The sequence below is a fragment of the Takifugu flavidus genome, chromosome 7 (genome assembly GCF_003711565.1).
Source record: "Takifugu flavidus isolate HTHZ2018 chromosome 7, ASM371156v2, whole genome shotgun sequence".
NCBI lineage: Eukaryota > Metazoa > Chordata > Actinopteri > Tetraodontiformes > Tetraodontidae > Takifugu > Takifugu flavidus.
Window position 1 is genome coordinate 16,014,199 of NC_079526.1, and position 27,506 is coordinate 16,041,704.

The 27,506-nt window shown below is 54.5% G+C and overlaps 4 protein-coding genes and 1 long non-coding RNA gene across 8 annotated transcripts; 3 read left to right on the plus strand and 2 right to left on the minus strand.

Annotated features, from left to right (window-relative positions):
* Positions 1-813: 813 nt before the first annotated feature.
* orc1 (origin recognition complex, subunit 1) lies at positions 814-6,110 on the minus strand. Its single transcript, XM_057037848.1, has 18 exons — positions 5,841-6,110; positions 5,462-5,589; positions 5,224-5,396; positions 4,733-5,150; positions 4,480-4,666; positions 3,900-4,016; positions 3,748-3,810; positions 3,568-3,675; positions 3,274-3,502; positions 3,067-3,155; positions 2,751-2,852; positions 2,503-2,674; positions 2,313-2,420; positions 1,977-2,126; positions 1,593-1,712; positions 1,359-1,513; positions 1,198-1,285; positions 814-1,119 (listed from the first exon to the last, which is right to left on the minus strand). Exons 1-18 carry the CDS (start codon positions 5,933-5,935, stop codon positions 925-927), a joined length of 2,697 nt encoding a protein of 898 aa, XP_056893828.1. The 5' UTR covers positions 5,936-6,110; the 3' UTR covers positions 814-924.
* A 536-nt stretch (positions 6,111-6,646) lies between these two features.
* prpf38a (pre-mRNA processing factor 38A) lies at positions 6,647-9,373 on the plus strand. The gene is made up of 10 exons (XM_057037863.1): positions 6,647-6,866; positions 7,533-7,692; positions 7,786-7,907; positions 7,979-8,064; positions 8,132-8,242; positions 8,333-8,439; positions 8,521-8,547; positions 8,627-8,718; positions 9,051-9,099; positions 9,250-9,373. Exons 1-10 carry the CDS (start codon positions 6,737-6,739, stop codon positions 9,293-9,295), a joined length of 930 nt encoding a protein of 309 aa, XP_056893843.1. The 5' UTR covers positions 6,647-6,736; the 3' UTR covers positions 9,296-9,373.
* A 991-nt stretch (positions 9,374-10,364) lies between these two features.
* trmt1l (tRNA methyltransferase 1-like) lies at positions 10,365-14,863 on the plus strand. 2 transcript variants are annotated; one of them, XM_057037850.1, is made up of 16 exons: positions 10,365-10,511; positions 11,070-11,174; positions 11,276-11,338; positions 11,422-11,535; positions 11,646-11,710; positions 11,839-11,995; positions 12,070-12,190; positions 12,274-12,353; positions 12,431-12,683; positions 12,760-12,972; positions 13,078-13,268; positions 13,616-13,682; positions 13,759-13,943; positions 14,012-14,077; positions 14,151-14,277; positions 14,414-14,863. In XM_057037850.1, exons 1-16 carry the CDS (start codon positions 10,460-10,462, stop codon positions 14,595-14,597), a joined length of 2,043 nt encoding a protein of 680 aa, XP_056893830.1. In that variant the 5' UTR covers positions 10,365-10,459; the 3' UTR covers positions 14,598-14,863. The 2 variants fall into 2 exon arrangements, with proteins under 2 accessions (XP_056893830.1, XP_056893832.1); XM_057037852.1 differs by having other exon boundaries at positions 11,425-11,535.
* Positions 14,864-15,923: 1,060 nt separating this feature from the next.
* niban1a (niban apoptosis regulator 1a) lies at positions 15,924-27,420 on the plus strand. 3 transcript variants are annotated; one of them, XM_057037846.1, is made up of 15 exons: positions 15,924-16,080; positions 21,279-21,409; positions 21,499-21,627; positions 21,706-21,820; positions 21,992-22,156; positions 22,448-22,563; positions 22,737-22,841; positions 22,946-23,108; positions 23,258-23,442; positions 23,632-23,778; positions 23,910-24,020; positions 24,504-24,611; positions 24,852-24,963; positions 25,043-26,397; positions 26,572-27,420. In XM_057037846.1, the coding sequence occupies exons 1-15, from the start codon at positions 16,026-16,028 to the stop codon at positions 26,788-26,790; spliced, it is 3,216 nt and encodes a 1,071-aa protein (XP_056893826.1). In that variant the 5' UTR covers positions 15,924-16,025; the 3' UTR covers positions 26,791-27,420. The 3 variants fall into 3 exon arrangements, with proteins under 3 accessions (XP_056893826.1, XP_056893825.1, XP_056893827.1); XM_057037847.1 differs by adding an exon at positions 16,260-16,383 and having other exon boundaries at positions 15,943-16,080; positions 25,043-27,420; XM_057037845.1 differs by having other exon boundaries at positions 25,043-27,420.
* Positions 18,563-19,929, minus strand: LOC130528473 (uncharacterized). Its single transcript, XR_008951307.1, has 3 exons — positions 19,855-19,929; positions 18,974-19,020; positions 18,563-18,711 (listed from the first exon to the last, which is right to left on the minus strand). It is a non-coding gene; the product is annotated as an uncharacterized LOC130528473 (long non-coding RNA).
* Positions 27,421-27,506: the final 86 nt, after the last annotated feature.

The following is a 27,506-nucleotide window of genomic DNA, read 5'->3' on the forward strand; positions in this document are numbered from 1 at the left end:
CGTGGTTAGCCTTGGAGTTAATGAGTGGTGGGCGTGGCTAGCCCTGGAGTTAATGAGTGGTGGGCGTGGTTAGCCCTGGAGTTAATGAGTGATGGCGTGGCTAGCCCTGGAGTTAATGAGTGGTGGGCGTGGTTAGCCACGGAGTTAATGGGTGATGGGTGTGGTTAGCCCTGGAGTTAATGAGTGGTGGGCGTGGCTAGCCCTGGAGTTAATGAGTGGTGGGCGTGGCTAGCCCTGAGTTAATGAGTGATGGGCGTGGTTAGCCTTGGAGTTAATGAGTGGTGGGCGTGGTTAGCCCTGGAGTTAATGAGTGATGGGCGTGGTTAGCCCCGGAGTTAATGAGTGATGGGCGTGGTTAGCCCTGGAGTTAATGAGTGGTGGGCGTGGTTAACCCTGGAGTTAATGAGTGGTGGGCGTGGTTAGCCCCGGAGTTAATGAGTGGTGGGCGTGGTTAGCCCTGGAGTTAATGAGTGGTGGGCGTGGTTAGTCCTGGAGTTAATGAGTGGTGGGCGTGGTTAGCCATGGAGTTAATGGGTGGGTCAGGAGATCCTGTTGAGATTTACGACTTTATTTTGATCCTTTGGTTCTTTTTTCTTAATCGTACTTTAGTCACTGAAATCATGTTTTGGTTGGTTATTGTCTGATTTGAATTAAAGGCTGATTTATGATGAAATTTGTGACCTTTTCTCTGAATCAGCCGACGTCTGATCAGGAAGTGAAAGTGTGGAATGTTGCAGCTGCTGAGGCCTCTTTAAAGGGCCCTTCGAGGGGCCCTCGGCCTCCTTCGGCTCCTGCAGACACGACTCGGGGAAGTTTGGGTAGAGCTTTTATTTTTTACAGTGGAAATTCTCCCAAAATGAAGTTAAAATCAACATTGAAACAGTAAACAAAAATCCTAAATTAAAAGAGCAATGAGCGTGTGGGTCAGTCGGCCTTCAGGGCGTAGAGCACGTCGTCCTGACTGACGTTGAGGCGGACCCGCATCAGCAGGCCCAGGCGGCTGCTCTCCAGCAGCAGCAGCCTGCAGGCCCCCAGACGCTGACACACGGCGAGCCCTTCGGACACGCCCACAGGCTGCACGCCCTCCACCCGACACAGAGCCTGGTGCTGCAGCAGCACCTGAGAGACCCAACCCGGGGAAAATTACACCACTGCAATAACCCAGGAACTGGTCACGACAGTCTGACCCCCACACACCTGCTGAAAGGTGGCCTCCTCCAGTCCGAGGCGCCGGAACTCGGCGATGACGGCCCTGAGGAAGAGCTGCTCCTGCAGCGAGGCGCTCCTGTGGACACCAGAGCTGCGTCACCATCTGAGAGCGGCAGGACACCAGCGACTCGGCGCGGCGCGGCGCTCACCTGATGGCCGCCACGTAGGCGGACGAAAACATCTCGTCCAGCGCCTCCATCACGTGACTCATTCCCACCAAGCCCGCGGCGGAGTGCTCGCAGATCTCCGTCGCTCTGCGGCAGATGTCCAGGCAGCGGCGAGCGTCGCCGGAGAGCGCCGCCACCTGTGGGAGGAGAGGCGGTGAGCCGGCGAGGACCGGGCCGGGCCGGGCCGGACCGGGCCGGGCCAGAACATCTGCTCACCTTCCTGGACGCCAGCTGAAGCGCGTCCTCCTCGAACGCCTTCACCTTGTTCAGCCTGGACGTGATGATCTGCTGCAGCTGTTTGAAGGTGTAGGGCTGGAAGGACATCCGGGTCAGACCCTGCAGTCACATGACCAGACGGGACAGCGTCAGTGCGGCGGCTCCGTTTAAGACTGAAATCCAGGCACAAGTTTAACATCTACGGCTTTAATGAGACCCTTTGATGTCAGCGTGGTCGTCATCAGCTCATCCGTGGGCGGAGCTTCTGGATATTGGAAACCAAACGGATTCAGTTTCCCACTGCGGGGGCGTGGCCTAGGTCCCGTGCCATCACATGTCCAGGTCTGGCCACACCCCTAATCTGACGAGACCACGCCTCCTCACCAGTCTGCTCGCCACCCTGTTGATCATGACCCTCTCGGGCAGGTCCATGGTGTTGGCGATGGTCAGCACGACCAGCCGGGCGTGACGCCGCGTCGGCCAGTCAAACAGGTTGTACATCACGTTCTGCTTCCGGGTCCACAGCAGGTCCAGCTAGAAGAAACAAGACGGGACCAGACGGGGGCGGAGTCAACCAGCGGGTTCCTCCCGATCCAACCAGGAGTCAAACAACAAAAAGTGGGAATTCCCGGATCGCTTCAGAAACACGGTGGCGGCGAGGACGCGGGACCCGGGGAGGCTTCGGTCCGGTCCGGTCTGGTCCGGTCATGACGGTCTCACCTCGTCCACCAGCAGGACGGTCGTCTCCTTCCTGGGCGCCGGGTTACTGAACCTTTTCTCCAGCAGCGCCGCCGCGTGGTCGGCCGTGGCCTTCTGACCCGTCAGCTCCTGGGGGGAGAGGGCGGGTCAGCGAACACGCCGGCGCCACAGAGCTCTGCAGGTTTCCCAGCAGCCCCTGGAACCAGCTCACCTGCAGGATCTGGACGTAGGCCTGATGAGGATCCGTCATCTTCATCCCGTTAATCTCCACGAAGCTGAAGGAGGGGATCTGGTCCACGTCGGCCGCCTGCTGCAAACATCTCATCACCTCGTGGACGGTGGCGGTCTTCCCCGTCCCCGGGACGCCGGAGACGTACATGCACCTGAAACACGGCAGGTTAAAGCGCCCTCAACGCGACCGGGACCAGGTGTGGGTCCTCCACCGGGAATCACGCTCACCCTCCGGTCCCGTCCATGATTTTACTCTCCACAAAGCTGTAGATGTCCTGGAACTCCTGCTCCCTGCAGGGAAGAGACTCCGGCACCGAGGACACGTGCAGCCTGAGGACACAGCGGAATCACGCTCAGCCGCACGCAAGGCTAACGTGCTAACGGACGCCAACTACAGCGGGCGTGGCCCAGGCCGGGTCAAACTGGACCGGAGTCGTTACCATAATTAAGCTAATGGGGGTTGGTGGGACGTGAACATCCCGAACTGTTAGCATCAACACGAACGTGTGATTCGTGGTCACACCTGAGGGTTCGTGGATCTCACCTGGTTCTGGCCTCCTCCAGAACATTAGCCGGCTGGCGGGCCGGCAGTGACCTACTGGGAATGCTGGGAGTCCGTGGCGTTCCCGGAATCTGCGGAAACAGGAAACTCTCAGCTCTGGACAGCAAAAGGCTTCAAAATGCACGAAGCTTGATTATTTTGGAGCACGATGAAGAAGTGAAACCGTTTCATCAGGCCGGGCTGCTTCACCTTGCCTGGCGTCTTCCGCGGCGTCCTGGAAGCGCCACGTCTCTGCTTTGAACGGGGAGTTTGACACGCTGACGCTCGTCTTCCCTTTTTCAAAACGACTTCCTCGTCACTGTCCAGGTCCGCCGCCTCCTCGTCATCGTCGCTGCTCTCCAGATCCTTTTTGGACGGAACAAAATCCTCCTCGCCGCCGCTGTCCGAGTTCAGGTCGAGCTGGTTCTCCAGAAGGTTCCTGATCAGGCAGAGAGACGTTGGAGGGGGACGAGCGAAGGACCGTTGTCCCGGACGAAGACTCACAGCTGTTTCCTGATGCGGGACGACACCAGCTGCGCCGACTTCCTCTTGGAGCTCCTCGGAGTCGTGGCGTCGGGCAGCGCCGGAGAGTTTTCCTGATCCGCTTCGGTCCTGTTGACAACAGCCACAGGTTGACGGTCGGCGCTCGAGCTCTCAGCCAATCAGCATCCAGCCTGTACTCACAGCACCGCCAGCAGCCCCTCCCTCGCCGCGCTCTGCTCTCTTCTCCGGGACGGAGTCGGACCTCTGTCACAAGAAACATCCAGTTTAGACAGAGCGGCGCCGGCGGCTGGCCCACGGGGCGCGGCGGCGTGTTCCGCCCGTCAACCACTCACTTCTGCCCCCTGGTGGCCAGCAGCCTGCGCGCTGGGGACTTCCCCCTTCGTGGCGTCTTGCACGGCAGCTCCGCCTCCACGGCGCCGTCCCGCTGAGGACTTTGATTCAGCCGCTGCCTGAAAAGCAAGTGAGGAGTCAGCCATCGCCGGGACCAGCCTAAACCGGTTTAAACTGGTTCTGGTCACTCAAGCAGTCATTTTACTGATCCAAAACAACTAATAACTGTTGATCATCATCATTTATCAGGACCAAAGTGCTGCTCCATCAACCACTGATGGAGCAGCGGCGCCGCTCGGCTGTAGACCGGACCACACCCGATCCCGAACCGGAGCGCAGCCGAGGCGTGAAGGGAAGAAATGGGGGCGTGGCCAGCGTGATGACCTCATCCTGGTTCGATGGGTTAGCTTCATTAAGTCTGTGTGTGTGTGAGCGTGTGTGTGAGCGTGCGTGTGTGTGTGTGCGTGTGTGTGTGTGTGTGAGCGTGTGTGTGAGCGTGCGTGTGTGTGAGCGCGTGTGTGTGAGCGCGTGTGTGTGAGCGTGTGTGTGTGTGTGTGTGTGTGTGTGAGCGTGCATGTTGACCTGATGGGGTCGTCAGAGCACTTTGGGAGGGGGGCATCCTGAACAATCTTCTGGACTATGATGAGCGGCGCGAGGGGCGTGGCCTGAGGAGGCGATGACAGGATGTGAGTGAAGGCAGCGTCCGACTCCAGCTCCTCCTTCAGACGCCGACTCAGCGAATCATCGGGCAGCGAGTTCCTGCCTGGACCTGAGGGGACGAGAGAAGCCGGTTACCCCGGCGAGGCCTTGGCGGCCTGCACAGGCAGACACTCACTGCTGAGCTCCAGCCTCTTGCGGACGCCGGGCGCCCTCGCCGTCCCCTCCCTCCTCTTGGCGCTCAGACACTTGGAGGCCGACAGCTTGGTGGCGGAGTGCAGCGCCTCGGCCTGGGCCGGATCCGCCCGCCCCGCGCTCATGGTCACTCTGCTGCGCTGCACGTCCAGCGTGGCGGCCCGGCGCAGGACAGCCAGGTCAGGGGTGGGGAGCGCCCGGCGAGGAGGCCCCCGGGAGGCCGGGGCAGCAGCCGGCGGGGGGCTGGGGGGCGAGGGCGGGAGGGACGCCACCGGGGGGCCGGGATGCACCACAGCGGCCTCCAGCACCCGAAACGTCTTTGTGTCCCAGGACGCCTTCACATACAGGACGTCCCTGTCGCCAGAGGGCGGGAACGGAGCGGCGCCGTCCAGCTGCTTCACCTGTCAGGGGCGGGAGACAATCAGCACCTGAACGTGCGCTCACGCAGGAGGATTGTGGGTAATGGCTCCCCACCAGCACAGGTCTGAGGATGGACTCGGCATCCACCTCGTCTTCGCACCCTCTCCCCTCGTAGAAGAAGATCTCCTGTGGGTGGGGCTCTCGGCCCAGCAGCTTCAGCTTCTTTGGCGGCACTTCGGACACGCGTGCGAACCACTGAACCGCCGCCTTCTTCTGCGTCCCCGTCTCTGCGGCACAGCGAGGGACGGTCACAGGAGCTCCGGGACGACGGCAACCGGCAACTTGAACTCACCGTCTCCAAAGAGCCTGAGGACCTTGGCCACGTACGGGTTGTCCTCATCGTCGCCCTCAATGAGGATGTGCTGGCCCGTGGAGATGACGGTGGTCCTGGGGAGACCTTCAACACGGATGGCCAAAGACCTGCAACCCAGACGGGCCGGGAGGAGTCACCCAGGTGAGAAGATAAAAGATCTATAATGTCTTGACATATACGAGCTGCATCCACCCTGAATACGTTTAAAAGGAATCAAAATCGGAGGAATTTTAATTTAGTGCTTTAACTGCAGGATGGACCCGCGTGTGTATAAGTTACCCAGAAATTATACCATTTTAAACCTGCAAAACAAATGTTGCCAATTCGGATGATACACGTGTTGAATCGGAGAACTTACCGATACTCGTAGGTTTTTAGCTTCCTGTCGAACTTTAAAGGTTCTCCGCACCATCGGTAAAGTCGCCTGATCCGTAATCTTGTGCGATATTTCATCCCGCTTGTTATCAAAAACTCAATAAAACTCAATAAAACTCTCGCTGCAGTCGCGGCTTTTATTCCGTTTTGACCGAAAAAGTACAATTTCTATAGACAAAGTAAAAATCAAACACTTCGGACACACGCAGCCACAGAATTATCAACAGCCGACCACATTTCGCGCGAAACTTACGCAGTTTCCGTTTCCTTTCTGGGTTTCCCGCCCCAGGTTAGCGATCCGTATGTGGAGGGAACTGCGCCACCTTCTGGACTGGAAGGAACACGACCGTGACAGCGACAGCCTTTCATTTCTTTCGTTTTTGCAAACTTTGATTGACAATACATTTTATGAAGGTACACGATGATTTGTCTCTTGTTAAAGGATAAACTGCCGTAAATGGGTGACCATTTATACTTTAACACGATGGAGACCAATGAACTGATTAAACTTGGTTAGAGACGATAAATAGATTCATTGCAATAAAAATGCATTATTATTTTGACATTAAATGATTGCTGCAATAGCCAATCATAATTTCTAATGAGATTTTTTTTTCAAAATTCACCATTTTTGGACTTACACTTGTATTACGCTTAGAACAGAGGGCATTTGTACGTACATATCACAAAGGCTAAACAGTTTTTATCTGCGTAATTGCAACTGAAATGACTCTCTGAACGCAACATGTGTGACGTCTTTATCTCGTGAGCTTTGATTGTGAAAGGAAGCGGAAGTGGTTCTCCCGGTTTCCGTTTAGCTTATAGAAGGCTGCTGTGCTGCCGTTTCAATGCTTGTAAAGTCGCACATTTTTAACCCCGATGGCAAACAGAACCGTTAAAGATGCGAATAGTATACACGGGACTAACCCGCAGTATCTGGTGGAGAAAATCATTCGGACTCGAATCTACGAGTCCAAATATTGGAAGGAAGAATGTTTCGGCTTAACTGGTGAGTATAGCATGTTAGCTAGCAGGCTAACATTAGCGTCCTGAAGCTAAGCTTGATTGTTTTACTAGTTCGAACAAATCTGCAGCTCAAAAGGGGCTAAAGTGTGTGAACCTGTAATTATTATTTCAGTACAGTTTCACCCAAAGTTCAAACTGTTTCACAGTAGCAGCGCGTAGCGATCTTTTATTTAAATATACTCTTAATGAAGCTCCGTGTGCGACAGTATGAATGAATTATCCCCAAGGCTTCATCCAATGAGGGTTTTTATCCTTTATTAACCATGTTCTGTAGGCCCAAAACAAAGGTTTAATAGAAGCAGGTTACTGGTTTATTAGGAGCAGGTTACCGGTTTATTAGGAGCAGGTTACTGGTTTATTAGGAGCAGGTTACCGGTTTAATGGAGCAGGTTACTGGTTTATTAGGAGCAGGTTACCGGTTTAATAGGAGCAGGTTACCGGTTTATTAGGAGCAGGTTACCGGTTTAATGGGAGCAGGTTACCGGTTTATTAGGTGCAGGTTACTGGTTTAATGGGAGCAGGTTACTGGTTTATTAGGAGCAGGTTACCGGTTTAATGGGAGCAGGTTACCGGTTTATTAGGAGCAGGTTACTGGTTTAATGGGAGCAGGTTACTGGCTTCGCTACACTAACGGGCGGCTCTTTCACAGCTGAACTGGTCGTGGACAAAGCCATGGAGCTGAAGTTTGTTGGGGGAGTTTATGGGGGCAACATCAAGCCGACACCCTTCATCTGCCTCACCCTGAAGATGCTGCAGATCCAGCCAGAGAAGGACATCATCGTCGAGTTCATCAAAAATGAGGATTTCAAGTAGGACTTTCAGATGGACTCATCTTAATCTGCAACCCCCTCACTTGGTGGCAGATCTTTCACTGTCCAGCTGACTTCCTGTTTTATTGACAGATACGTCCGTTTGCTCGGAGCGATGTACATGAGGCTAACGGGGACGGCCGTGGACTGCTACAAATACCTGGAGCCGCTTTACAACGATTACCGAAAGGTCAAGACTCAGAACAGAAACGGAGGTGAGTCTGAATAATGACCCTGCTCTCTAAAACCAGCTTTCATTGGTTAACATTTCCTCCTCCTGATGCAGAGTTTGAGCTGATGCACGTGGACGAGTTCATCGACGAGCTCCTTCACTCGGAGAGGATGTGTGACATCATCCTTCCCCGCCTGCAGGTGTGTTAACGGGACGTCCGCTTGAGTGGGAATCATGTGCTGATGTGTGTGTGTGTGTGTGTGTTAGAAGAGACACGTCCTGGAGGAGACGGAGATGTTGGATCCACGTATCAGCGCACTGGAGGAGGATCTGGATGAGGTGGAGAGCAGCGAGGAAGAAGACGAGGAAGAGGAGAAGGTGCAGTTCTGTTTCTAAAGGGAAACCTGGAATCGCGGAAGTCTCGGCTGGAGGACGGAGAATTGATGACGTTTGGTGTTTCATTCACAGCCAGAACGACTTCAGACCCCTGAACCGCACAGACGCAGTTACCGTGACAACGACAGACCTCGGCGGTCTCCGTCGCCGCGCTACAGGCGCAGTCGCTCGCCCAGACGGTTTGTGTCTCTCTCACATTTGCGTGTCGCTCTGAGCCGCTGTCGCACGTGAAGACAAACCTCCACTTTCTTCCCCTTCAGGCGGAGCCGGTCGCCACGGAGACGCAGGTATCCGTCACCGTGGATTCCTGAAAGCAGCCACTTGAGTCAGGATTGTCGCTGACTGGCATGTTTGTGTTGTCCTCAGCCCCTCCCCTCGCAGAGACCGCCACCGCAGCAAGAGCCCCCGCCGCCATCGCAGCCGCTCCAGAGACAGACGCCACCGCTCCAAATCACCAGGTACGCGGCGTCTCACACCAGCCTCCGTGCACGTGTTCCCACCATGTGCTCGCTGTGCCGACGCTGCCCCACAAACCTGGTTTTTGGGGCGTTTTGGCTCTCAACACTTGTGGGTTGAGCCGATCACGTGAACAGAACATTTCAGGGGCCATAATGAGCCAGTGTGAGGACCGGTGCCACCTGCGGCCACCAGGGGGCGCCGCAGCTCGCCACACCCTCCTGCCCCTCAACATTAGTGTTCCATGACGAGCTCCTGTAACTTGGAGCCGGTGGATCCGCGTGAGTGTGTCCAGCTGGAGCCTTCTAACAGGTTGACTCTTGTCTTGGACCAGGTCACCACAGAAGCCACCGACATCGGAGCCACTCCAAAACTCCAGAGAGGTCAGTGTTTCCACGTCTGTCGCCCAGGGAGGCAACAGCAATCTCGAGGACCCGGAACCTTCGGAGATTCCCGCCGGTTCTTCTCGTGTCGTTTGCCCCCCCGAGTGTGAGAATTCTGAGAGGTTTTATTCTTTCTATTCTTTCCTTCAGGAGTTCAAAGAAGAGTCACAAGAAGAGTCGAAGAGGAAACGAGTGATTGTGTTTCCCTGCTGCCGACGCGCCACCTGGACCAGCGCGTTCTCTTAATTTTTGTCAATAAATGGAGACGAGACGAGTCTGTCATCAGTTTTTCAGTTTTCAGGTCCACAAACACCGTGTCAATAAAGCTTCTGATCCCAAACACAACGATATTCCAGGGAGTCTTGAAGGAAAAGCTTAAAAAAATGAGCAGAGCTGAAGCTTCTGGGGGGTTGACCTCTGACCTGAGGCATTTTTAACCCAACCAAGCAGGTCTGAAGGATCCTTCATGCTCAGAGGGGACTGTTGTGATCTTTTACTCTGTTGAGCTGAAGCAGCTCTTGGTTCCTCCTCCGTTCCTCATGGATGATGGCGTCGGGCAGGAACAGGAAATGGTTCTTTCAGAAGATCAGAAGTTGGATTTCAGTCGTTAACCCGTCCGTGAGGCTTTGGGGCAGATTCAGCTGCAGCAGTGGAGCGCCCCCATGTGGTGGTGGAGGTGTGTTGGGGTGCAGCTCTTCCAGCAGCTCCTGGAGCATCTGCTGAGCTCTGTCCTGATCAGATGAGGATGAATGTGCTTCATCGTCTGTGTCGTCCTGTCCTGGGAGCACTGGAGGAGGTGTCTGGGCTCTTTAGGAGGAAAAGTTTTATTCCAGTTTGATTTTTAAATGGAAAGTCTAAATGTAAAAACACATGAAGAATCTTCCCAGCTGGACTCGGTAACGCCTGAAAGACTCTCCTCATCCTTCAGGCTCCAGTGGGAACAACTGTAGGGAGCCACGTTGAGTCTTTAGGCTGCAAACTTATTTTGCTTCTGTTTCTCTAAAATGGAAACGAGCTCAGCATGAGTGTCTGCTAAAACACCCGTGATGGCAAATGGAAACAGAATGAGAGAAGAAATACGACAGAATTTATAACTTCCAGCATCAAGAACAGTGTTTTTAGATCAAATGGCTCTTGATCTCTGCTTTATCTTAGAATAAGGAGACAATTATTTATGCTAATGTTCTAATGGACTTTATGCTAAAATTAAGCTATTTGGTATGGCTAAATAAAAGCCCCGCCCCTTTCATCATATATTTATTGTTCTATTGCATAAGAACTTTAAATTAAAGGGAAACCCGAAAGTTTCCAGCAGATTGTGGCGTCATCGCACCTCCTGCGCGCGCTGCTGCGGTTCGTAATGGCGGAGCTTCCGGAAGTGGACCTCGCTCAGGAGGACGTCGATATCAAACGTAAGTAAAGTGCGATATTTCCCCCTCCAAACTTTCAACGTTGCGTTTTTATAGTTGTGCGAAAAATCGGGCTCGAGGAAACTCGCACATTGAGCGTGGAACCGACGGAAATGATGCGTTTATAACTGCTAGGGCCTCACGGCGGAGCTCCGCCATAGGACCTAAACAATCCGCAGCCAGAGCTGCGGCTGAGAGGACCTAGCGGGGCCGTCTCGGTGTCCATGGCCGCGGCCCCCAGGCCGGGATTGAACCTTAAATGAGGCTTTAGTGCTGCTCCAGTTCCCGGTGACGCGACCTCTTTACGGAGCTGCACGAGAGGGCGCAACAGCTGCCGTTAGCCGGGCTCACGTGCACAAACAGCGTTTACGTGAGCATCACCTGGTGGCCCCGCACCTGCTGCTGTTCCTGGCGCTCCTCTGGGCTTTAACGTCTCAGTTAGGTTGGGACGATCGTCACATGTGCTGTAGCTTCTGGAGATGGAGAAGATGCTGAGGTGGCCCACCTGCTGGGAGGAGCCTGACAGGTGACCTGCCAATAAGCAACGCTTTGACTGTCTAGATGGATCCTCTGGAGACGGCGGAGACGTGGCTCCGGCTGTAGGAGCGCCGGTGAAGGAGGAGGCTGCTGAAGACGCTGAAGCCAAACCGCCAACTACAACTACAGGTCATTTGAAACTCCTGAAGCTTTCTGACCACGTTGGTGGTTCTGGTACGGCTGGGGCTGAGTGACACCACGGGTCGGTCTAACGAGCTTTCTGCATACAGAGCGACACATCTCCATCCAGACGAAGCTGGAGGACCTTGAGATGCTTGTTGATCTCACCGGCGGTGAGTTTAGGGGTCTTCTTCATGTCTGGCTGACTGGAGCAGCAGAACTCTCACCGGGCTTTGCTCTGTTTTGACCTCTTCAGCAGGCAGAAAGTCCTGTCCTCTGTGTCCCGAGGACAAGTTCAAGGCCTGTTACAGCCACAAACTCCGTCGCCACCTGCAGAACCTCCACTGGAAGGTCTACGTGGAGTTTGAAGGTAGGCTCACGGAGCCCAGGCTGGTTCCCCTGAGCTGCATTCACCTTTGACACCATCAGTTTGGGTTGTGAAGGTGTGGAACATGAAGCTCTGTGACTGATGTTGAACAGGTCAGAGGATGTGCATCTGTCACCTGCCCTGCAGACACCTGAAGAACAACCTCAGCACCGAGCAGGTGAGCCCGTCACACGTCCAAAGGAGCCTTTATTGTTTTAGGAACGGGGTGTCCAGGGCACCAGGAGGCCGAACAGGCCGAGCGGAGAAGGTGCAGCAGGTTCACGCGTTTCCCGGCTCTTCTCACAGGCGTCGGGGAGACTCCGGGCTCACTATCACTGCGTCGTGTGTTCCGTCACCATCGCCCGCAAGACCGACATGGTCAGCCACCTGAAACGCCACGTCAACAAGGGGGAGACCGAGGCCAGTTACTCCGGAGGTCCCGACGTCCTCCCTGAGGACCACGGTAACGATGCAGCAGATCCAGTCCAGCGTTCCCCCGTCCCGCTCATCTCCACACGTTGCTTCACGTGTCCGCAGCTCCGTCAGGTCACGTGTATGAGATCATGAAGGAGCTGGGGACCAACGTGCAGCTGCTGCCCAACTACAGCACGCCGCAGAAGAGCGACACCTACTTCAACCGCAAGATGAAGGCCAACAGGTCAGCACACGCTCGCGCCGAAGACGTGCGCGATGAGGGGATGACGCTTCCTGTGTGTGTGTGTGTGTGTGTGTCTCTTCCAGGCAGCTGGTGTTTTGTTCTCTGGCCGTTCTGGCTCAGGAGAGGAACCCTCTTGAATGTCTGGATGCGTTTGGAGCTACAGGTGAGCTGCTCAAGGCCGGTTTGGTCCAGTTTGAGGTGGCCTGCCTTCATCAGGTGACCGTCTCTCCACCGTCTCAGGGATCATGGGCCTCCAGTGGGCGAAACACTTGCGTGGGGCGGTCAAGGTCACTGTCAACGACATCAGCGAGGCCTGCATCAAAATGATCAAAGAGAACTGCAAGCTCAACAACATCCGGGTGGACGGAGGTCCACGGGGCCCCCGGGGACCTGACGGGGCCGGCGGTGAAGCACAGGAAGTGCCGATCAATAGCGTGGAGGTGTCCAAGATGGATGCCAACGTCATCATGCACCTGCGGCCCTTTGACTACATGTGAGTACAACAGTTGCTGAGGCGACGGCGAGCGTGGGCCTGGAGCTCTGAGCTCTCCGTGTCCTCCACCTCTCAGCCACTTGGATCCGTACGGGACAGCGGTCAACTACCTGGACGCTGCCTTCAGGAACGTCCGGAACCTGGGCATCATCTCGGTCACCTCCACCGACACCAGCTCTCTGTACGCCAAGTCCCTCAACGTCACCCTGCGACACTACGGCTGCCAGATCGTGCGCACGGAGTACTACAAAGAGCTGGCAGCACGCGTGGTGATCGCCACTGTGGCCAGGTAGGCCCGCCCCCGCTGACCCCGCTGACCCCGCTGACCCCGCAGGACCAGCAGGACCAGCAGGACCAGCAGGCTGTGAACTAAACTGGCACCTGTGTGTTCTAGGGCGGCGGCTCGCTGTAACAAAGGCATCGAGGTGCTGCTGGCGGTGGCGTTGGAGCACTTTGTCCTGGTGGTGGTCAGAGTCCTGCGAGGTCCCTCACAGGCCGACGAGTCGGCCAAGAAGCTCCGCAAGCTGGTCCACTGTCAGTGGTGCGAGGCGCGGGCGTTCCTGAGGCAGGGGAACCTGGCGGACGGTCCGTAGCCCCCGGCACCGACGCACATCAGAGTCCGAATGAGTGTTTCCAAATGTTCCCGAATCCTTGCACACACATCCTGACCATGGGTTTAGTGGGCGAGCGCTCTCACCCCCCGTTAGAAACGTAGCAACCATCACGCCTCTCGGCCCGTGACCTTTGGCCTCTGGCGCCGGGGGGCGAGCAGAAAAGGCCCCGACGAGCCACGGCGAAGGTTTCTGAGCACCACCCCGAAAAATAGCCCCCCGAAAACGCCGACAAACACTTAGCTTGAGTTAAAGTATCTTTACTCCAGGAAGTGAGGTCACGGCGCCGTCAGGTTGTAAGAGGCTTTGTTGTCCCTGCAGACACGCTACCCTGCACGTGTCACGGGAGCCTGCCGGGGAGGACGGCGCTGCAGCTGGGCCCGCTATGGTAAACACGGCGCCGCAGCGCCACCCCGTGGTCACAGCATGTTTCTATGAGTGTGTGTGTGCGTGTGCACGTGCAGGTCGGGGCCTCTCTTCAACACCGGCTTCCTCAGGCAGATGCTGCTGGCGGCGGTGCAGCACAACATGGACGACATCCAGCCGCTGGTCAAAACCCTGATCTGCGAGTCCGAGTGCACCACCCTCAAGTCTCTCGTGCACGGAGCGCCATCTCTCGTGCACGGAGCGCCGGCGCTGACCAACCAGGGTAGGGATCCGCCGCCGGGCCGCTCGTTGCTGCTGAACGTGCTCACTGATGTGCCCTTCCTCCTGCAGTGGAGTGCGGGGTGGTGATCCAGACGCTGCAGAGCGGAGAGGAGCCGGGCGCCGCCGACCCGCCAGGTGAGCCTCGCGAACGCGCACGCCATTTATGCGACGCCCAGCAGAACCTCACGGCTACGCTGGCGTCCTGCAGGGAAGCGCAAGTCTGGAGAAGATTCTGGCAGCATCGTGAAGAGGCTGAAGTTGGAGGCGTCTCTGGAGCACCCGGCCTTCTACTACAGCCTCCACCGCCACAGCATCCGCGGCATGAACATGCCCAAGTGAGTGGCCCGCGTGGTCATGTGACCCGGCCCGCGCCGTCATGTGACCCAGCCCGCGCCACACCAGAACCACCCGCGGTCATGTGACCCAGCCCGCCACACCAGAACCACCTGACCACCTTCTCCCTTCTTTCAGGCTGAATAAGTTCCTTCAGTACCTGTCTGAGGCCGGGTTCAGGGTGAGTCGGACTCACTTTGACCCGACCGGGGTCCGAACCGACGCCACGCTGGAGCAGTTCAAGTCCGTCCTGACCAAATACAGCGTTCCCACGTGCACCAACAGCAGCGGCACGTGCACCAGCAGGCAGAGCGTGCTGTGAGCTCAGATGCTGGTTCTCCTGCTGGTTCCTGCATGATGGCGCCGCTGAGCCATGGAGGTTCTGGTTCTGGTTCTGGTTCTGGAAGAGCGTGCAGAGTTCTGAGGGTGTAACGAGAAAAAGCAACTTTATTTCATCTTCTTTTATGGTTTGGGTTTTTTCAGCTTCTTGAATCCTCAAAGTTTGTTTTATTTATTTGAGTTCTCTTTTTTAACTCTGCTGTTCAGGTTTTATCCTCCTTAATAACAATAAATATTTTTTATAAAACACGTGGATCTTCTACGGAGCTTCTCTTTATTCTATCAAAGCGTTAAAACTGTTGCTGCTTCCTCCCTCAGGTTTTTAGACTCTTGATTATTGTCTCTCAGATTCTGAAGACAAAACAGGGACGACGAGACAAAACTGAGTGAATCAGTTTCATCTGAAGACAAAACAGGACAGGACAGGTAGGACAGGACAGGTAGGACAGGACAGGTAGGACAGGTCAGGTGGGACAGGACAGGACAGGTAGGACAGGTCAGGTGGGACAGGACAGGTAGAACAGGCTTGAGACCTCCGTGCACATTCAGGGTCTCCAGCACAGTCCAGAGCATGGAGGACAGCCCAGGACCGGAGGAGCTGAAGGAGGTCAGGAGTCCATCAAAAAGACTCCTGGTTCTTGTCTTCCTCAGCTGGAGGAGGAGGAGCTGGAGGAGAAGGAAGAGGGGAGGAGCTGGAGATGGAGGAGCTAGAGGAGGGGAGGGGCTGGGGGAGGTGCTAGAGGAGGGGCTGGGGGAGGGGAAGGAGATGGAGGAGGAAGAGCTGGAGGAGCTGGAGGAGGTGGAGGAGGGGAAGGGGAGGAGCTGGAGGAGGAAGAGCTGGAGGAGCTGGAGGAGGAGGAGATGGAGGAGGGGGAGCTGGAGGAGGTGGAAGAGCTGGGGGAGGATGAGGAGGGGAAGGGGAGGAGCTGGAGTAGGAAGAGCTGGAGGAGGGGGAGGATGAGGAGGGGGAGGAGCTGGAGGAGGAAGAGCTAGAAGCGGAGGAGGAGGAGATGGAGGAGGAGGAGGAGCTAGAGGAGGGGGAGGAGCTGGAGGAGGAAGAGCTGGAGGAGAAGGAAGAGGGGAGCTGGAGGAGGGGGAGCTGGAGGAGAAGGAAGAGGGGAGGAGCTGGAGGAGGGGGAGCTGGAGGAGGAAGAGCTGGAGGAGGGGGAGCTGGAGGAGGAGGAGGAGCTGGAGGAGGAGGAGGAGAGCTGGAGGAGGGGGAGCTGGAGATGGAGGAGGAAGAGCTGGAGGAGGGGGAGCTGGAGGAGGAGGAGGAGCTGGAGGAGGAGGAGCTGGAGGAGAGGAAGAGGGGAGGGGAGGGGCGGGTCCTTCCACCCTCCGCCGCTGCGGACCGATGTGACGGTGTCAGAAGCACCTGAGGACCCAGCTCGACCCGCGGATCCGGACTATCATGGGCATCTCCGCGTCCAGTCTCCTGGACGAGGCAAAATCCAGCCACGTCAAAGGTAACGCACGCGTTAACGCACGCGGGCGGCGCGCGGGCTCGCGTCTCTGTCCGCAAACGAGGAAACGCGACGTCTTGTTTTTGTTTATTTGTCCTTCATTGGTACTTCAGTAAACTTCCGGTGGATCGCTTCACTGATCCTTTGTTGAGGGAAACGATGTTTTTCTGCCTCTTCGGTAGAAACAGAGCTGACGAACTTCTGCAGAACTTGGCTGAAGATCCGCGAAACCGCGAACTTTCGCATTTGATCCGCGACTTTAACCGTCTGAAGTCGCCGTCGCACCCGCCTGTTTCCGGAAGACAGGTGGGCTCGCGCGTCCTCGGGTGTGTCAGAGGACAAAAGATGCTCCGCGGTGTCAGGTGTCAGCAGCCAGAGGACACGTCCACCTCTTCCCAGGACCCTCCCTGAGCTCTGGGTCCAGATGTCCCACCATGTTGGCGTCTGGCCCCCAACATCAGCTTGGGCTGTTGAGCATCAGCGGACCTCTCTGGTCTTGTCTCTGGTCTCAGTGGACCTCTCTGGTCTTGTCTCTGGTCTCAGTGGACCTCTCTGGTCTTGTCTCTGGTCTCAGTGGACGTCTCTGGTCTTGTCTCTGGTCTCAGTGGACCTCTCTGGTCTCAGCGGACCTCTCTGGTCTTGTCTCTGGTCTCAGTGGACGTCTCTGGTCTCAGTGGACGTCTCGTCCTGCATGTGTGAACGTTGCAGGTTCATGTGGACCTTCAGAGACAAACTTCATGTTTGAGGTCAAACACGCTGGCTAAAGCAGCTGGTTTGTCCACGTTTGCTGGCGTCCAAATGCTAATTTAGCGCTAGCTTCAACCATCAGGAGGGAACTGATTCCTTCATGAGTCTGATGGAAGCTGGGGACAACAGTCAGGTCACAGGAGACGCCGCAAACAGGAGGTTCTGTGACCACAAAAGGGAAAAGTCCTTTGATGTTGGCTCTGGCTGGGTGCCTCTTCTGTTGCCATGGTAACCGGGGAGCGGATCCAGCTGTAAGAACGTTGAAAGTGTTGATGTTGAAGGTTAGCAGCTGCTGTCTGATCATGTGACTGCAGAGTCCCGATGACGTACGTCCTCCATGGACAAGCCAGGGTCACCTGACGCCTCGGCAGGTTGGACACGTTGGTCCAACATGTATGACGGAGAACATGCTTCCACTGCAGCGGTGCATTGTGGGAAACCTTCAGCAACAACTGCAAACGTCAACGCCCCCTTTGTGACTCTTTGATCCAAAAGTAAAAAGTTTAAAGCTCAGCAGGACACGACATCTGCAGCGTTTCCTCCTGACTCACCAGCTCAGCCAGTAAAACCAGCGGAACACAGGAAACAGCTGCAACCAGTTCAGCCGTCTCCCAGGAAACCAGCCAGCGTGGCCCCTCCTGGGAATGCTAAGCTAGGCTAACGTTCTTCATTAGGAATGTTGATGTCCAACAGGTTTAGCTGTTTGTAACCTTTGACTGACAGGAGGAGGTTTATGAAGATGTCACCACCTTTATACACACACACACACACACACACACACACACACACACACACACACACACACACACACACACACAGTCTTGTTTGACATTCCAAAGCTTTTATGAACAAAACCAAACCAGAAGTGAAAGTTGGAAGTTGTACAAACTGGTTTCCTGTTTGGAGGAAAATGACAACGTTGTAAATTTCCTCACTTCAACATCAACGATGGTTCTGAACTTTATTACTTTACAGAGTCCAGCCGACCCAGCGGGTCGCCACACAGAACCTTGTTGCTCTGTTGCTCTAAACTGGAATTTGCTGAAAAGTTTTATCTGACATACATTTGTGGAGGTGGTTAGCATCATGGCTTCCTGTAGGGGCGATAGATAGGAAGTGATGTCATGGAGCGATGAATGGCTGCTTGAGTCTCTCTGGTCCTCACCCTTTCAGTCAGGTGACCCATGTAGTGTCGGCAGACGTGACGGACCTGTGCAAACAAGTTTCTGTTGAATGTTGAGGAGCAGGTTTCCCCGGGCGCATGTGTTTCCATGGCAGCAGCTTCGTGGTCAGGAAGCCCCGCCCCCTCGGGCTGCTGGATCGACCATCTTTCCCACGGCCGGGTCGCCCAGATTAGATTAAGGTGGACGAGCTGCAGGTGTGGTGCTGAAGGTCACCTGAGCAGGTGCAACAGGTGACGACATGAAAGGAAAGTGTGAATAAATGATCCATGAGGTCACATGTCACTAATCCGTCCTGTGTGTGTGTGTGTGTGTTCCAGTGTGTGTGTCTGTGTGTGTGTGTGTATCTGTGTTTCAATAAATCAGTCTTTATTTATCAGCGTCTTTTACAATCAAAATTGTCTCTAGACCCTCTCCAGAATCCCAGGGCCTGACCCCCAACAAGGGGCAGGAAAAACTCCCCTTTAACAGGAAGAAACCTTGAGCAGGACCAGGCTCATGTAGGGGGACCCCTGCTGATGGGGGGGGGAGAGGAGAGGAGGGGGGAGTGGGGTGTGTGTGTGTTTTGGTGGGCTGATGTCATCATCATGGTTCCTGTTCCAGCATCTCTGTGAATCAGATCTGGACTGTGAAGGTTCTACTCAAACGTTCTAAAATGCTTCTGGGTGCTGAAACTAGAACCGACCAAATTAGTTTCAACTAGAACCTTTGTTGTAGTTTCAGCTAGAATCTTTGTTGTAGTTTCAGCTAGAACCTTTGTTGTAGTTTCAACTAGAACCTTTGTTGTAGTTTCAACTAGAACCTTTGTTGTAGTTTCAACAGAACCTTTGTTGTAGTTTCAACTAGAACCTTTGTTGTAGTTTCAACTAGAACCTTTGTTGTAGTTTCAGCTAGAATCTTTGTTGTAGTTTCAGCTAGAACCTTTGTTGTAGTTTCAGCTAGAACCTTTTTGTAGTTTCAACTAGAACCTTTGTTGTAGTTTCAACAGAACCTTTGTTGTAGTTTCAACTAGAACCTTTGTTGTAGTTTCAACTAGAACCTTTGTTGTAGTTTCAACTAGAACCTTTGTTGTAGTTTCAGCTAGAACCTTTGTTGTAGTTTCAACTAGAACCTTTGTTGTAGTTTCAACTAGAACCTTTGTTGTAGTTTCAGCTAGAATCTTTGTTGTAGTTTCAGCTAGAATCTTTGTTGTAGTTTCAGCTAGAACCTTTGTTGTAGTTTCAACTAGAACCTTTGTTGTAGTTTCAACTAGAACCTTTGTTGTAGTTTCAACAGAACCTTTGTTGTAGTTTCAACTAGAACCTTTGTTGTAGTTTCAACTAGAACCTTTGTTGTAGTTTCAGCTAGAATCTTTGTTGTAGTTTCAGCTAGAACCTTTGTTGTAGTTTCAGCTAGAACCTTTGTTGTAGTTTCAACTAGAACCTTTGTTGTAGTTTCAACAGAACCTTTGTTGTAGTTTCAACTAGAACCTTTGTTGTAGTTTCAACTAGAACCTTTGTTGTAGTTTCAGCTAGAATCTTTGTTGTAGTTTCAGCTAGAACCTTTGTTGTAGTTTCAACTAGAACCTTTGTTGTAGTTTCAGCTAGAACCTTTGTTGTAGTTTCAACTAGAATCTTTGTTGTAGTTTCAACTAGAATCTTTGTTGTAGTTTCAACTAGAACCTTTGTTGTAGTTTCAGCTAGAACCTTGTTGTAGTTTCAACTAGAATCTTTGTTGTAGTTTCAACTAGAATCTTTGTTGTAGTTTCAACTAGAACCTTTGTTGTAGTTTCAACAGAACCTTTGTCGTAGTTTCAACAGAACCTTTGTTGTAGTTTCAACAGAACCTTTGTTTTAGTTTCAACTAGAACCTTTGTTGTAGTTTGATCCTATGATCTCTGTGGGTTCTGACAGGAACAAACCTGAAGATCTTCTGACACCCTGAAGCCTGTAAACCGGATAATCTGCTCTATTAGCATTAGCATGATTGTTGGCTGGGTGTTACCATGGAAACACAGAGTTTTATTGAGGCGAGATGGAAACGAGCATGAGGACGAGCTCATGCTGGTCTGTGCTGGGTGGACGCAGGGCTACAGGTGACGCTGACGCAGCGCTACAGGTGACGCTGACGCAGGGCTACAGGTGACGCTGACTCAGGGCTACAGGTGACGCTGACTCAGGGCTACAGGTGACGCTGATGCAGGGCTACAGGTGACGCTGACTCAGGGCTACAGGTGACGCTGACTCAGGGCTACAGGTGACGCTGACTCAGGGCTACAGGTGACGCTGATGCAGGGCTACAGGTGACGCTGACGCAGGGCTACAGGTGACGCTGACTCAGGGCTACAGGTGACGCTGACTCAGGGCTACAGGTGACGCTGATGCAGGGCTACAGGTGACGCTGACTCAGGGCTACAGGTGACGCTGACTCAGGGCTACAGGTGACGCTGATGCAGGGCTACAGGTGACGCTGACGCAGGGCTACAGGTGACGCTGACGCAGGGCTACAGGTGACGCTGATGCAGGGCTACAGGTGACGCTGACTCAGGGCTACAGGTGACGCTGACGCAGGGCTACAGGTGACGCTGACGCAGGGCTACAGGTGACGCTGACGCAGCGCTACAGGTGACGCTGACAGGGCTACAGGTGACGCTGACGCAGGGCTACAGGTGACGCTGACGCAGGGCTACAGGTGACGCTGACTCAGGGCTACAGGTGATGCTGACTCAGGGCTACAGGGGACTCTGATGCAGCGCTACAGGTGACGCTGACACAGGGCTACAGGTGACTCTGACTCAGGGCTACAGGTGACGCTGACGCAGGGCTACAGGTGACGCTGACGCAGGGCTACAGGTGACGCTGACGCAGGGCTACAGGTGACGCTGACGCAGGGCTACAGGTGATGCTGACTCAGGGCTACAGGTGACGCTGATGCAGCGCTACAGGTGACGCTGACGCAGCGCTACAGGTGACGCTGACTCAGGGCTACAGGTGATGCTGACTCAGGGCTACAGGTGACTCTGACTCAGGCTACAGGTGACGCTGACTCAGGGCTACAGGTGACGCTGACTCAGGGCTACAGGTGACGCTGACGCAGGGCTACAGGTGACGCTGACTCAGGGCTACAGGTGATGCTGACTCAGGGCTACAGGTGACGCTGACTCAGGGCTACAGGTGACGCTGACGCAGGGCTACAGGTGATGCTGACTCAGGGCTACAGGTGACTCTGACGCAGGGCTACAGGTGACGCTGACGCAGGGCTACAGGTGACGCTGACCTTCTCCTCCTGCTGCAGGTCAGGTGCAGGCGGAGCTGAAGGACTTCAGTCCGTACTATCGGAGGCAGTTCTCCGTGGCTCGGTTCCTGCAGGTGGAAGATGATCTGGAGCAGCGGGAGCAGAAGATCACACAGCTGCTCCTGCAGAAGGTGCCTGGACGCCTTCCTGTCCGTAGAAAACAGCTGAGTCGTGTCTTCTGTCCAAAAGTCCCACCTTGTTTTGCCTGTGTGCTGGACAGGAAGCTCGTCAGGACGCTGAGGTTCTGTATGAAGAGAACCTCCTTTTCTTTGATGAGACCAGGAAGTGGAGGGACAGGTACGTGGTGGTGAGAGCCAATCACTGCCTGGAGTGTCACGACAGCCTGGAGGTCAGAACCACCACAGGAGCAGCAGATCCGGATGGTGCCACCTCCTCCCTCACCTTCTGTCCTCTCTGGTGTCCTCAGGCGTTTCTCAAAGGAGTTCCTCCTCGCCAGAAGCTGCTTCCCACAGGGGGCACCGCTCTCACCACGGAGGACACCTACATGGCCATGGTGGACAGGTGTTTCCCCGACGACTCCGGTGAGCACTCCGGTGATCAGCAGGGTGATCACGGTCCAACGGGATGGCGTCACTCCTTTACATGTTGACTCCTTTGATCTGCTCTTTTGTCTGCCAGGAAGTCCATTTTAACGTTGCAACTGGACATCTAGGTGTGGCGGTTCTGTGACGGTGGCTTGTGTTCTGTCTCAGGTGTGAAGGAGGACTTCGCCCCCCCACCGTCGGGGATGCCTGGACAGTTCCCGGTCTACCTGCGGCTGCCGTACCGGAGAGACTCGTACTTCTGCTTCAAACAGGAAGCCAAAAGAAACCACTTCCTGTCCATCCTGTCAGACTGCATCCGCCACCAGAACCAGGGTGAGGTGACGGACCCACAACGGCTCATTGATCAGTACCATGTTGGATCTGAGGTTGCAGATGCTGGAGATGGGCCCGTCTTCAGAAGAACGGCCTTTGATTGTAGTTTGGGCTTTGATCTTTCTTCCGATGCTGCTGAGACCTTTACTGTCCACGAATGAAGACACGTAATCACGGTTCTAATGCAGAAAGGCTCTTCATCATCATCACCATCATCACACCGGGGACCGTCGTGTCTGGTTTGGCCGTTGCCGTGACAACTGAATTCATGAATGAGTGTCTTTCTGCCAGACTTCCTGAAGAAGAAGACGTGCGAGGTGCAGGCCTTCCTCAAAGCCATCCAGCTCTACCGGCAGGACCGCGGCCACTACGAGCCCTGGGACATGCTGATAGGAAGTGATGTCAGGGTGCGTCTCCTCACACCAACCACACAGAACCCAACCAGACCAGAACCCAGAACATTTCAGTTCCCATTTATGAGCGCTGGTGGAGGTCGGACCTGACAGACAGGCTGCTAACCCTGCTAGCTTAGCAAATCTCTAAATGCCAAGCAGATAAATATTGATGGTTGTGTTGGCAGGTGATGGGAAACCTGGTGATGGAGAAGCTGCTGCCGTCTCTGGAGAAAGATCTGCTGCCTCGCCTCAAAGCCAAGAGGACAGAGAAGAAGAGAGTTTGGTTTGCGGTCAGTTCCTTTTCCTCCAGCTACATTGGACCGTCTGTTGCTAATGCTGTGCTAACCGCCGGTGCCGGTGGTTGGTTGGTGCTGACTCTCCTCCGTGCGCTCAGACGGTGGAGGCGGCCTACATCCTGGCTCAGGAGCACCTGCTGGAGGGGCTGTCGCTGCTGAAGGAGGAGTGTCGCGTCACGGCCCGGCAGCAGGAGGTCCAGATCCACTCCGACATGGACCAGATCCTCGAGTCTAGGCGGCAGCTGGAGGAGAAAGTTGGAGGTCAGGTCGTCGTTCTGATGCCAGAGGACGGTTGAGCTTCTGACACGATGAGATGTTGGATGTTGGATGAGAGTTGAAGCATCTTTTAGAACTTCGGGCGGAACAACCGGATCCTCGAGTTTGACCTCAGCTGGTTGTTCTTCCTGCAGCCATGGTGACGGGGCCCACAGAGAAGCTGTGTTCCGAGTCTGTTCAGCCCTACCTGAACGCGGTTCTGGAGGAGCTGATGGAGCCGATCAGTTCTGGCTTCCAGGAGGGCCGGGAGCTGATCGAGACCCTGATGGACCAGGTGTGCCAGAGCGCCCAGAGGGGGGACACAGAGGAAGTGAGGAAGGTCAGAACCCGGTTTGGTCCTCACTGGTCAATCGCCTGATTTGTTCTTCATGTGAATCGAAGATCAACATTGGGTCCATAAAACCGAGGAGCAGAAGTTATTGTTGGCCTTCGTCTGCTGCTCATCATCAGTCTGTGCTGTGTATGTTCTTCTGAGGAGTAACTGAGCGGTTGTTCTTCAACCCTTCAGCTTCTCTCTAACATGGCCAAACCAAACCTGCTCAGCTGCTACCAGAAGATCTCCTCCATGGAGAAGAACCAGAGGAACCTGCAGGACACATTTGGCCTTTCAAGCCTCACAGGACTGATTCACAGCACACAGATCGACCTGGAGCAGGTAGAGACACACACACACACACACACACACACACACACTGTGTTTCAGCTGCTTAAACACACCGTTTATCTCCTTCTTGGTGTTTGAGACATGAACGTTCCATCTGATCCAGACTCTCATTTGGGTTCCAGCTGATGGAGAACGCGGCGTTCACCTTTGAGCGGCTGCTCTACAGAACCTTCCAGGACGACCCGGAGCACGCCAGCGCCGCCACTGAAAAGGCCAAACACAGAGTTCTGAAGGTCAGAGCACCACTGTGTCCCTGTGGAACACCTCTGGATCCACTGCTAATGTTCTAGCGAAGGGTTCATGAATGATGAATCCCGCAGATGTGGAACACGTGCCTTCCCTCTGAGAACTGGGAATCCCATTAAGATGATTCCGATTTAATGAGATGTTCAGATGAAACTCATGGAGCAGCTCAGCGTTCCTCCCAGTCCTGACTGGGACCAGACAGCTGGACTTTCCTCTGAAGATCATCCTTTTTCTTTACTAGTGGCACGTTTCTAAACTTTGCTGACAAATGGAAGAATGGCACTAGTTTGTTTTGCATTGCATTGTGGGACATGTAGTTTATTGCCGATAGGGACCGTCAGGTTCCGGTGGTCCGTCGGTCACAGTTGGTCAGCAGATGGTTTTGGGTGTGATCGTCCTCGTCCTGAGATCCTGACGCAGTCAGACGATAAAAGCTGGAGGACAAACTAAAGTTCTTGTCTGTTCTGCAGCAATATGACTATGACAGCAGCACAGTGAGGAAGAAGATCTCCCACGAGGCTCTAGTTTCCATCACGCTGCCCTTCATCAAGCAGAAGCTGGCCCCCACCTACAAAAGTGTGAGTCTTAACCCCCCATGTCCAAGACCTGCACCAGGGGGGTAAACTGTGCGTCCCGCTGGGTTGCCTCTCAGAGATGTGTAACCATGGTAACAGACATAACCCTGCTCCCCTGCCTCCTCAGGGCTGATGAGCTTCCCGCCACGGTTCAGATCTTCTGATAATCCTGCTTTCTCTCACTCCATGTTTAGGTTTTTGTTCAGATTTGATGATTTACTGATTATTTTGCTCTCCGTACAGGAGATTACGAATCTCGAACAGTTCATCGACGCCGACTACACCAACTTCATCCATGTCCAGAACGTTTATGAGAACATCCTTCTGCGAACACTGGACAAAGAGGTGGCCAAAGGTGAGCGTGTCCTCAGCCGGGGCAAACATGTTCTCCCTGATGGGAAGCCTCTCTAACATGGCCTCCTCCTCTTCTGCAGTGGTGAAGGAGGCAGCAGCCCTGAGGAAGTATCACCTGTTCACCGACAGAGAGTCAGTCAGTCAGTCCAACCACTCCAGCCTGAACTCAGTGGCCTCCTCTGTCCCACACAGCCTGTTGTCCACCTCTCAGCAGGACATAACGAGTGTTCAGAGTGTCGTCCCAGAAATGGAACCTCCCAAACAAGTGGAGACCCCAACTTCAACAGACACAGCTGACCAGCAGGCAGCTGAACCTGCTCTTGATTCTGTCATCCAACAGGAAGTGGCTTTGGCCCAGGAAGTAGAGAAAGTGGTGGTGGTCCAACAGGAAGCAGTGGAGACCCAACAGGAAGTGGCTGCGGCTCAACAGGAAGCAGTGGAGACCCAACAGAAAGTGGCTGTGGTCCAGCAGGAAGCAGTGGAGACCCAACGGGAAGTGGCTGTGGTCCAACAGGAAGCAGTGGAGACCCAACAGGAAGTGGCTGCAGCTCAACAGGAAGCAGTGGAGACCCAACAGGAAGTGGCTGTGGTCCAACAGGAAGCAGTGGAGACCCAACAGGAAGTGACTGTGGCTCAACAGGAAGCAGTGGAGACCCAACAGGAAGTGGCTGTGGTCCAGCAGGAAGCAGTGGAGACCCAACAGGAAGTGACTGTGGCTCAACAGGAAGCAGTGGAGACCCAACAGGAAGTGGCTGTGGTCCAGCAGGAAGCAGTGGAGACCCAACAGGAAGTGGCTGTGGTCCAGCAGGAAGCAGTGGAGACCCAACAGGAAGTGGCTGTGGCTCAACAGGAAGCAGTGGAGACCCAACAGGAAGTGGCTGTGGTCCAGCAGGAAGCAGTGGAGACCCAACAGGAAGTGGCTGTGGTCCAACAGGAAGCAGTGGAGACCCAACATGAAGTGGCTGCGGCTCAACAGGAAGCAGTGGAGACCCAACAGGAAGTGGCTGTGGTCCAGCAGGAAGCAGTGGGGACACAACAGGAAGTGGCTGTGGTCCAGCAGGAAGCAGTGGAGACCCAACAGGAAGTGGCTGTGGTCCAACAGGAAGCAGTGGAGACCCAACAGGAAGTGGCTGCGGCTCAACAGGAAGCAGTGGAGACCCAACAGGAAGTGGCTGCACCTCAACAGGAAGTAGTAGAGACCCAACAGGAAATGGCTGTGGTCCAACAGGAAGTAGTTGAAGTGGCTGCTGTCCAAGAGGAAGTGCACCATGCTGAAGAAGAGTCTCCAAAAGAAGCAGAACCCGTCCATGATGGAAGTGTGACCAAGGATGTTGTGAGTCCTGCTTGTGTGAATGAAGCCATGAAAGCTTCAGCAGGAGGTTCTGAGCACCAAAGTTCTGCTCACAACTCTGAAGAAACAAACTGTCAAAGCTCACTTAGTGCTCAAACACCCCAACCAGCATGTACCGTCTCAGGGTCCAGTTCCCTGGATCGGTCCCCGAGCAGTACGCTGGGATCCATGAAGGAAGTCCCAGCGACAGAGGACAGCGAGGATGAAGGACCGATGACCTCGGAGGGCCCTGATCCCAGCCTGGACATCACGGAGGACATGACGGAGGAGACAGAACCCGTCGAGGTCGAGCCAGGCACCAGCACAGAGGTGTCGACTGAGGAGGACCCCCCCTCCCCCAGGGGGGCTCCCAGGCTCTCCACGGAGGGGACAGAGTCCGGACCTGAAGCTCCGCCTCTGGATTCCATCAAGGAGATTCGTGATCTGGTGGTGGAAGTGATTGAAGTGGAGGAGGTGTTGGGAGTCCAACAGGAGTGAACACGACCCAAAGATCATCTGAAACCTTTTCTGTCGCACAAAAAACAATAATCACATTTTCATTTCTGCATGCGTGTCAGCTAAAATTCAATGTTTTCTAACACAAACAACAAACAACAGTGTGAGTTCGCTGATTTCTGAAGTTCTGACGCTTTCGATGGCGCTTTTGGAGCATTTGAACCCTGAAACGGGGACACCTGACGTCATCATCCATGAGCAGGCCGTGGCGGTGGCGCCCCCTGGCGGCCTGAGTGTGAACAGCAGCGGAAGCTTCTGGCGTCGCGAGGAAGAGGCGTCGCGAGGAAGAGGCTCCTGATCTGCAACAATGGCCCCAATCATCCCTTCATTCAGATGGACGCATGAATGCTGGCTAAAGGGAGGGCCTGGTCCTGGTCCTGGTGGGCCTGAGTGTGACTCTGTCCTGGGACAATCCAGGGATCCAAGTGCCTTTCTCGTCTGTCCGTGCTGCCTGGCCACTGGCTTTCCCCCTGTTGCCGTGGCGACCTGTGCCGTAGCGTCACCTCGTGCCTTCTCACCTGCGTGGATGTCCAGGTTCAACAGAACCTGCGTGTGTTTTTGTGGTTCTGGTTTCGCTGTCTGAAAGACAAAATAAATGTTCTCATTCAAAAACAGGATGTTCTCATCATTTCTGAAGCAGAACCTGCCTAAGCGGCCCCAGACGGGCCGCGATCCCACATGTGTGCAACATCAGACGT